At 37.2% G+C, this 10,504-nt stretch overlaps 1 protein-coding gene across 1 annotated transcript; it reads right to left on the reverse strand.

The window, feature by feature from the left end:
- Positions 1-4,467: 4,467 nt before the first annotated feature.
- LOC120565131 (cytochrome P450 2K6-like) lies at positions 4,468-9,364 on the reverse strand. Its single transcript, XM_039810545.1, has 3 exons — positions 9,056-9,364; positions 7,045-7,207; positions 4,468-5,020 (listed from the first exon to the last, which is right to left on the reverse strand). Exons 1-3 carry the CDS (start codon positions 9,236-9,238, stop codon positions 4,950-4,952), a joined length of 417 nt encoding a protein of 138 aa, XP_039666479.1. The 5' UTR covers positions 9,239-9,364; the 3' UTR covers positions 4,468-4,949.
- Between the last annotated feature and the right edge of the window lie 1,140 nt (positions 9,365-10,504).

Raw genomic sequence — 10,504 nt, forward strand, 5'->3', positions numbered from 1 at the left:
TGTTGGACAGCCTGTGTTACAAGTGATGATCGTTTTGTGTGTAGAGTTTTGAAAAATGACATCAAGGTTCTGAAATTAGGAGCAAAGTGATTGTAAAAAGCTGTAATGGTAATGCAACAGTTACTTATCATTTTGAGTAGTTGTATCAATTGATAGTTAGATGACTGTAATGGAATGAATAGACAATCATCTGAACTGTAATGTGTGAATTGCTTTTTGAAATAGTAGTACTTTGATGTTAAGTTGTGTCATATTGAACAGATGATCTTTGTTAAATGAACAAATGATCTTTGGTTTATGTGTATTGTATCCAAGCAATTGAAACAAGTGTTAGAGTTTTGAAAAATGATCATTGGTTTTGAGTTTTGTGTCTAGAGTTTTGAAAAATGACGTCAAGGTTCTGAAATTAGTGCCAAAGTGATTGTAAAAAACTGTATTGGCAGTTAAGTTGGTCAACCATGTCACATGAATATTCTGCAGAGTTGCAAAAAGAAGCCTTTTCATTTAAGTGGTCAGGTGGTTTAGCCCTCGTGTTGTCTTATAAATTGGGTCATTATAAATGTTATTGGCATAACTAAATTGACCATTTCATAAAGCATGAAGTAATTTATCACTCAATTCTGGGTTACCCCTTTTATCCAACTTCATTCCACTCATTAGTTTTACACTTATTTTTTGCATTCATGGTCAACAGACCTCATTTACATGAATTATACCTAATTTCTAAGTAAAATGAGGATATACTATTAGTTGTTTTGGATTATAACAGACTGATATATTCAATTCACTTTTATTTATAGTATCAAATCATAACAAGAGTTATCTCAGGACACTTTACAAATAGAGTAGGTCTAGACCACACTCTATAATTTACAAAGACCCAACAATTGTGTGTGTGTCTGTCTGTGTCTTTATGTCTGTCTGTCTGTGTATGTGTGTGTGTGTGTGTGTGTGTGTGTGTTTCTGTGTGTGTTTATGTGTGTGTGTGTGTGTGCATGTGTCTGAGTGTGTGTGTGTGTGTGTGTGTGTGTGTGTGTGTGTGTGTGTGTGTGTGTGTGTGTACTTGTAAATATATCTTCTGTAAAGCTCAATGGTGCCTTATTGCACTACCAGGTCAAAATTCACCCGGGAAGACCATAACTACTATAAATTTGAATAAAACACCCAAAATGTTATGAAAGTTGTGAATATTAATTTACTTGCAAAGAGCATTGGAAGGGAACAATGCATGTTGTTTTTGGTTAATTTGGTTGAAAGAAACCCAAATTTCTTATAAGAAACTTTGAAAACACGACAAAGTTAACCCGAAGACAACACAAGTGTTAGATGCCTTTTTACTGGCTGGTGTACGATTAGAGTAACTAGTCAATAACTGCCACACATAGGCTAATAATAGATGAATGCAGATTTCATGTGATTTAAAAATTATTATTTAATAATTAAATACTTTATATAACCCTAAATAGCTAACTTTAGCCTAATCTGACAAGCTACAGGCAAACAATGTATTCATAAAGTGCCTCATTCTTCTGGCAAAAATTATATAAGCTCATTAAAAAATACTAAAAGCTACTTTGCTGTGTCGGAGTTAGATTTCAGAACAACTTTACATCAGTTTGGATGGAATGATTCGATTAGAGACACATTAACATGCTTGGTTAATTCGCGGCCAAACTCAAGTAGGTTAACACTGTATTACAAGCCGTTATTTTGATAATTCTGAGGTATATATTAGGCTACTATATGCCATACCATATAGGTTACACAGAAGGAGAGACGATGACTGTAAATCATGAAGACCATGCATTCAAACTGAGTCATGCAGCCTACTACCACTTTTCTGTGACTCGGTGGTAACAATTGTGTAGCCTATATCGACAGTATTAGACCACGAGTTATCGTTACTGTTAAAACATATGTATCAGTCCCAATGTGTAGCTTAGTAGGTGGCTTTGATGAAGTAGTAGTAGTCCATATGGCCGTAGATGTGAGGAAAGAAACGTGAAAACTACCATCGGGTATTTCCTCAACTAAGCCCAGGTAACCAGTTGTTTTAGATCAGCTCAAATCAAATTGTTACCTGGGTGATGACGTAGCTCATAGATAGGTGACTGGAAGCAGCTTCATTCGGAGCTTTGATATCTCACTGTGTAGAGCTGCCGACTTAGGTGTTAACTATTATATTTATGCCACAAGATCGAAACCAGCTCGACCCGAACTTGAATGATTATATTGTTTTTAGATCTTTTTTTTTTTTTGGAGGTGGCTGTGATGTGGTGATTACTTAGACAAACATTTTTGCGACAGTAGATCTGGGAAACGATTTGAAAATCACCAGTAATATGTTTGTGATTATGTGACGAATCTGGTGACACAGGCGGACCACATCGGCAGCTGTTAGGTAAACACAACATACGGAAACCAGTTAGTGTAGAAACCAGTAGGGCTATAACACTGTGTCCCAGATTAATGCTTCTCATTTCTTGCTTTTGTTACCTAATGTTAGAAAAGCCTACACAGAGGGTCAGAAGTTTTCCAAAGTATCTTGCCCTGAGAGTGTTAATTTCTTTGAGGGCACAGGAGGGAAAATGCAATTTTCTTTCTGTGTTACTTAAAAATAAATAAATAAATAAAAAACCTGCACGGAAGGTCAAAGGTTTTAGTCTCTCGACCTAAGAATTTTTGGAAATTCTTTTGAGTGCACAAAAGCAAAACGCCAGTTTGTTGTTTTGTAGCTTAGTTTAATAAAACCTGCAACAGAAGGTATAAACCTACAAGGAATTAACGCCGTTTTGTTTAGGTGTAGCTTAGTTTAATAAAAAGCCTGCAACAAAAGGTAAAAACCTGCAATGGAAGATTTGGTTCTGAGTTAAAAGATGAAAGAATCAAGGTCACAAGAGTGATCATAGTCGGTGAAAATAGGAAACAATTAAATATAGGGTTGTACATAGCCTACTGTAAATATTTTTGAAATAGAATTGTGTTTGAATTTGAGTCCGCGGCAGCGACTTGCGCAGTGTGGTTATAACTTCATTGTAAGATTGTTTTGTTTAAATTGAGATGCAGCAGCTCAGCGGTGGGGTTTGTGGACGTGTTGAGGTTACAGACGCAGTTTGGTTGTGGATGTTCGTTTGTGTTGAGTTTTGCATTGGAAATTCCATTTCCTGAGTGGTATAACGAACAGCGACTCCATCTGGTTGGTAAATCATTACAACAGAGCGTCTACTAAAACCAGCTAGGGGTCAGACTATGGAAAAATACGGTAAACTAGAGAAATTAAATTTCTGAAGAGATTGCATTGTGAATGCTGTATGATTGAAAGGCTAACTGGACGGCTGGTTTTGATTTTTGTGGAAAAGGGTGGAGCAGTGAACAGTGGATTAATCGGTATGAATCTCTTTGGAAGAGTTGGGGCGCCGACCCTGAACGTATGAAAGATGTGGAAATGTTTGAATGAAGTTTCTCAGTGAATGCATGAATGAGCAGCTAGCAGTTGAAAATGGGAGCAAAATATCTGCTCAGAGTTTTTGTGAATTAATGTTTGTTGCTCCAATGTTTCAGGTAGTTGAAGATAAGTGCATTTTATTTTTCATCTGTTATTTTTATTTTATTTTATTTCAGTTTTTTGCAGTAAGTATGATTAAGTCTGCGTGATTGATGAAGCCCATTGCAAGTCAAAACAGCAGCTGCTTTGTTTGAATTTACACTCTCACCGAGGCAACTTCCCCACCCTACCTGTGAAGACAGTCCATTGGGTGGTGGAGATAAGTTTAGCAGTATGGAGAACTAAATTGAGGTGCTTTAAGCAATTTAACATTAGCTACAATTGTAACAAAAATAATTTAAGATTCTTAGGGAGTTTTTCAATGGATAATTTGGTAGATATATTTGGCATTTTTGTGTATCTTGACTCAAAATTGGTTTGTTTTTTACTAAAAATGATAAATAACAGGCACATGGAGATAAATTAATTGTATTTTTAAGCATTCTGATCTTACTGTAGCTAATCTTCTTCCACTATTTTTTGTTTTGTTGGTTTTTATTCTTTTTCATGTTTCTGATGATGTCTCTGAGAAATCATAGGGTTGATAGAATCAAGGCAGTAGCCTTTTCCACTGATGTGTCTTTTCAAATGTGTTTGTTATTTTTATTTATTTTATCCTAGTTTGTAAAGAAATAAAAAATGGGGGGAGATCTGAGGATTTGTAAAGCTACTCTGTGGTGGCCACGCAGAGTGCTATGCAAATCTTCTGCTCAGAGTATTAAATGTGGCACAAAAGAGTGACACGTGACTTATATAGAAATTGATTTGCTCAAAAAATAGCAATTTGCTGATCAAATTTGTTAAAAATGTTTGAAGTAATAGTAAAAGATGAATCACGCAGCCCATTTCCCCCATTGAGAAAGAAAATTGTGGAGTTTTTATTTTTTGTGTTTTGTAATTGATGATCTGTACTGTATGTTTACAATGGACTCATGACTTTTTGGGCTCATTTATTGTGTTATGGACTGAAGCTTTTTGCCAATTGTCTTGGCAAACACAGATGACAGCGGAAACATTTCTCCTCTATGAGAAATTAATGGACAAATCAAGGACAAACTATCACATTTTTTCTTCTTCCTTGTTTTCACACCTAGACATTTCCCAACAATGAAAACAATAATATGACTTTTTGCAAGGCAGTGCGTCGGCTTGTCATAGCCATTTTATTCACAGGTGAAAGCAGCCTCCAGATTCCTGCTGATGAAGCCATTCAGCCTGATGACTACATCTGATCGAGGAGATCAAGGAATCCAGAGTGTCAAGGGGAGTCCGGGTTCAGACGCCGACGGAGAAAACCAACAATGCTGACTTCTGCAGACCAGATCATTCCTGCGGTGGTTTCCTGACAGAGCAGGAAGGCTGGAGTCCCTGCTGAAGCACCGGGAAAGCTAAGGATGGCTTTTTCCTACAGGCTGGAGCAGGCAGCACACACAGCCGGCCCATCTTCATGTTTCAGAAACAGGAGCTGTCCTATTTCTGAAAAGGAGGGAGAGAGAAACTGTGGCTGCTCTAAAGGTCTCTGAGAGGGCGTGCAAAGGACACCAACGCCAACAAGGGGAGTGATGAGAATTGGGCCAGCGGTAAATGAGACCCTGGCCTCCCCTCTGATCTGTCACCAAAAGGATTGTTGACTCCAGAGTTTTGGGCCAATTCTCCAGACAGCCCACCCAAGGCTGCTAGGGCCTTGGTGACGATGCCATCTGGTCCTGTGTTGTCCGGAATCATACCCATGTATCTATGTAACACTGTCTCCGTAGGTGCTCCCAGGCGCACACCCTTCTTCATCACAAAACGTGTTTCCAAACAGAAGACACAAACACAGCAGCTCTAGTACAAACTTCATATTGTCGATTTAGTCTGAGATTTTGTCCAAATTTTCAGATTGGAAAATATTGAACAAGGAACTGTCAAAATCTGGATTTCAGACTTTTATCACAAGTCTGCATCTTTCACTACAGAAAGGACATTGATGAAGACTGTTTCTTTGTGCTCACTTCATCTGAACTGATAGCATATATTGAAGTGTGTGTATCAGTTTTTTGCTCCTTTGAGATTAAGATCAAACCTAATGCATTCTTTCCTTGAGCCGGATAAAAGATATTTTCTGCCATAGAATAGATTTCAGCCCACCTGATTGCATTACAGATTTGAGACAAGTTATTACTTGTGCAGTATTTGAAGTGCAGTGTGGAAACTTGAATTTGGTTTTGTTTTCTTTGATTTCTAAGATGTTTTCCTTTCCATTGTTTTTACCTGGTCAACAGCTTTAATATCTTCTGATTTAATTGAGTGTATCTGTTTTTGTTTCAAATGGAATGCTAGTCACTAATCACTGTGAGTAAAACCAGCTGAACATATTTTGTTAAGAGGAATAACCTTCTTGATACAAGATGAGGAGTCAGATGATGAGGTCAGAGGACATGAATTTCTTTTATAAATTATGATTTAGTTCTTACAACTTTGCTAATGTATACATTTTTGTCATATTTTTATGTTTATGTAAATGACATTGTTTTCATTAACATTCATAGTGTTTTCACACCAAAGGTGTGAAAAATGAGGGATTGTTGAAGTTAAAAAAGTTAAAACAATGTACTTTTGATTATGCAGCTTGCAGGTAGATCTAATCAAATAACTACACTAATCAGCATTTGACTGCCTCACCCAAAACCTAGCTTCTAAAGAATTAATCAGCTCATGTCTGACATTTAGCATATGAAGAAGACTCATTGTCCCCACAGGAAAGGTAACTATTGTTTCTGCTTTTGGGGAGCCACTCCCTGCTAGGGCCAGACGTGATTAGAACAAAGGAAATGTAAACTTGAACCGAATCGGCACTACCATGTGAAACGACCTTTGTCTGTGACCTGGAGTAAACCTAAATTCAGGTGTGTCTTTATCCTGAGGGACAGGATAAATGGGGGCTCCTGAGACGATCTCAGGACTGTTCTTCTGTGACTCCACAAGAGAAGCATGAGAGCAGTCCGCTGTCAGCTGCAGTGTAACATTTGTGTTTTCATGTTTTATGTTTAATTGTGTCTTGACTGTCGTTTTCATGTTGTTTTTATTAAACCATCTTGCTTAATCTTTCAAATCCGAACCTAGCCTCTCCTTCGTCCTCAGAAATCTAAGAACACGTCATTTAGTGTAAACTAACAATAGCTTGTCCGTCTCTGGAGTGGGGGGGAGTCGGAGGGACCCCAGTGCTGCCGCTTGCTGTTTAGCTAGCTATAGCTAACTAGTGGACAGCTGGCTAGCCATGCTTTAGCCATGCTTTAATAATACACTAGTTAAAGTAATTTACTCTGGCTCTCCATCCTTCGTACTACTCTTGTTTTGGTTGTCTGCAAAACACACAGTGACAGCTCTTTTGCAATATACATAAATGTAAAAATGTATCATGACCCTCCAGCTATCATGATTTGAATGGGAAAGTCCGTTCTACTCTCTTTCTATTTCTATGGCTTCTATTTCTCACTCAGTTGTTCACGTATACTCACCAAGCCCCTTGAAGATAACATGGAAGAGAGGGACAATAGGTCGATCAGGAAAGCTGTCTAGCTGGTTAACAAGAGCCTCTTTGACCATCTTGTATCCTGAAACAAACACCATCCTTTCACTGCCTTTCCTCAGGCTGAACACTGGACCGTACTCCTGAGAAAGCTGCATTTCAAAACAAATAAGAGGGAATGTTTCACAAAGACTTTTGTATTCCTTCTATATATGAACTATATATTGAATTGAAATGAAGGCGTTTTTTTCTTTCAGGTGAAATGCTTAAAAAGAGTAGACAATTTCAACAACACTTCATGGAAAATAACTATAACTGTAAAGTTAAAGTTTAACAGCCCCCTGCAACCACTGCAAAAGATTGAACTTGCGTGCTTATATAATACTATTATTATATGTTAGTTTAATCTTGTGCCCACCGTTCCTGTGTTGATGCAGTTTGTGTGTGTGTGTGTGTGTGTGTGTGTGTGTGTGTGTGTGTGTGTGTGTGTGTGTGTGTGTGTGTGTGTGTGTGTTAAAGGGGAGACACCCCAGGCAAAACCATCACTTTTCAATTTTTAGTTTTTGGGCTATTTAGCTTCGGAAGCATGTCTTCTCTTAGACTAAAACAACATCCAAAATACACACTAGGTGTTTATTTTACCACACTTTTTCTATTTACACCTTCAAATCTTTCCTAAATTCACTAAAAGTTAGCATTAGATAATGCCTCATTCGCATATTTAAACCCATCATTTCAGAAAACTTGTAATACAAAAATATACAGTATGTCTTAATGTAAGTAAATGTAAGTAATTAACTGGGGAAGTTTCATGTTGATATCAGTTTTTTTTTACCCTATTCACCTGTAATGTCTTGCAAAATGTCTGATATTTTATAATCCATATATCTTCAAAGGCCGTTTTCTCAAAATGGGTTTTTCTCAGACTCTGAGCCAGAAATCTCCACTTCAGTAGCACTTACATACACCAGACTTTCCAGTGTGACTCCTATCTATATTCTGAAGAGGGGTTTGTTCAGATATCATTCATAGCCTGATTTATGTAACATGTTATATCTAAAAACGTGGCAAGAAATGATTTTTTTTTAATGGCTGTTGACACCATGTTCTGATATGCAGTAATAAAAGGATATATCCAAAATCCCCTCTGTAAAACCCTTTGATTCTAATATGTCAACAAAATAAAAGAAGAATTTTGAACCTGACTTTTTACAATGTTCAGATTTCTCCTCTGGAAATGTATGTAAATAAGCACATATTTAACAAGATAATGCATCCTTCCATATTTAACATAAAATTTCAGAAAACTTGTTATACAAAGGATAGTTGCCTTAATGTAAGTAATCAACTGTCGAAGTTTCATGGTGATATCTATTAGTTAATTAATTTATCCTATTCACATGGGTTGTCTCACCTTAAATAACAACAACAAACTAAATTATTATTATTAATTATTTTCCATGTATTGCCCTGCAATTTGTCACTGATTAGATGCCATGTTCTGAGCTTTGTAAATTATTTTATGTTGCTAATGTGCTTTGAAAACTCACATACTCTATTTAAGTTAGTCAAAAACCTTTTTAGCCTTTTATGGCTATAACTGTTGTAGTGGTGTTTGTAATTGTCACTGTTATTTGAGATGTAAAGTCATTTTCCATTGGACTTTATTTAATTTACCCTAGAGAAAAAACATTGTTTTGGGTAAAATGAATGAATATGCACTTATATCAATATGGCAGTAGATGAGAAAACACTTGAGAGTTGCATCTTATGGTGTTCTTATTATTCATTTTACCTATCATGTTGACAAGGTTACTTTATATAAGTAAAATTGCCTATAGGATATTAAAGATCAACTCTTCTCTACCCTACTTAAATCTAAGAAACATCCACGCAGCCGCCACGCAGCTGACAAGCAGCAGAAACGCCACACTCACGCCACGCAGGCAGTGTGTAACCGGCCTAAGTCATCTAAAATAAAGCGGTACGGGTCACCTCACCTTTTCCAATGTTTTGAAATCAAGTCCTGTGAAGACATTTCCAAGAAAAGGCACAGCCCAGGGTCCAGGTGGAAAGCTGTGTGGCCTCCAGTTTCTGACCACATCTGTCAGGAGTAACACTACAAAGCTCAACAACAGACAACCAGTAAAGTCCATATATTCAAAAAGTGCATGAAAAATCATGATTAGTATATTTCAAAAGGCCCTCTGTAAAATCAATGTTCTCCTGCAAAGAGGATGATGTGTGTGTGTCTCATGTTATCTGAGTGAGGAGTGGAGGTGGCTGGGGGAAAATGCTAGCCTGGATGCCAGCCGAACTTAGCCCCGCCCACAACATTCGAGGTCGGGAAGTTCAGTCTGGACTTGATCCGTTGAGGAGCAATTATGCTCGAACAAGATCGGCTGGACCAATCAAATTGTCGGACAGATGATCAACAGTAACAGAACCAACCACGTCACCAAAGGGCGCTTGGGCTGAATTTGTTTACAACAGATGGCTGCCGCTGGAGAATTGAGATGCGTAGATTCCACCATTGCGACTGTTACAGAAGATATCAACAGCGCATTCATTTTAAAATCCTCAACCGTCCTGTCTCAAACTAGCTGATGGTGTGGCTGCGACCAGAGGTGGGTAGTAACGAGTTACATTTACGCCGTTACATTTACTTGAGTTAGTTTTTGAAAAAAGTATACTTCTAGGAGTAGTTTTAAATTACTATACTTTTTACTTTTACTTGAGTAGACTTGTGAAGAAGAAACTGAGACGTTACTCAACAGTTACTCACTACTTGAGTAGTTTTTTCACCAAGCACTTTTTTACTCTTACTCAAGTAATTATTTGGATGACTACTTTTTACTTTTACTTGAGTCATATTATTCTCAAGTAACAGTACTTTTACTTGTATCAAAGGGTGCAGCAGTAAAATAATTCAGTTTTTTAAAATCAGTAATAAAGATATAAGTGGCATTTCACTAACACCTTATGATTTTACTTATTTACTTACTTAGCTGTACTTGTAAGGACCTGACCGACATAATGCTTTTCCTAGCCCCTAACCCTCACCTTAACTATCAAAATATAATCAACTAATAACTATTTAATATGAAGCTACCCAGTAGTATATAAAGTAGTTACAAAAAGTTTAATTAGCCCCACCTTTACTTGCTCAAACATTAGAATAATATGTACAAATGAATGCATCTATAGTTAAAATCCAATTATTTCAATCCTGAAATTGGCCATAGAATAAACAAACTAGCATAAATAAGATAACAAATGGAGACAATATACAGTGTACTCCGCTTGGAGTGGATGGACGGCAGGAGTATTTTGAAATTTCTGTTTGTTTTTCTGTTGTTGACTGATGTTTTGAAGAACAGGGTGTCGCCAAACTTTCCACCAGGACCGTGGACTCTTCCTTTTATTGGTGAACTTCATTGATTCCACAC

This window comes from Perca fluviatilis, chromosome 9 (assembly GCF_010015445.1).
Source record: "Perca fluviatilis chromosome 9, GENO_Pfluv_1.0, whole genome shotgun sequence".
Classification (NCBI taxonomy): domain Eukaryota; kingdom Metazoa; phylum Chordata; class Actinopteri; order Perciformes; family Percidae; genus Perca; species Perca fluviatilis.

Excerpts from the sequence above, each read along its gene's own strand:
- LOC120565131 (XM_039810545.1), bottom strand. The coding sequence starts at position 9,238 with ATGATTTTTCATGCACTTTTTGAATATATGGACTTTACTGGTTGTCTG. Across the intron at positions 7,208-9,055 it reads ATTTCAAAACATTGGAAAAG|CTTTCTCAGGAGTACGGTCC; the intron begins GTGAGGTGACCC and ends TTTGAAATGCAG. Across the intron at positions 5,021-7,044 it reads TGTTATCTTCAAGGGGCTTG|AAATAGGACAGCTCCTGTTT; the intron begins GTGAGTATACGT and ends CCTCCTTTTCAG.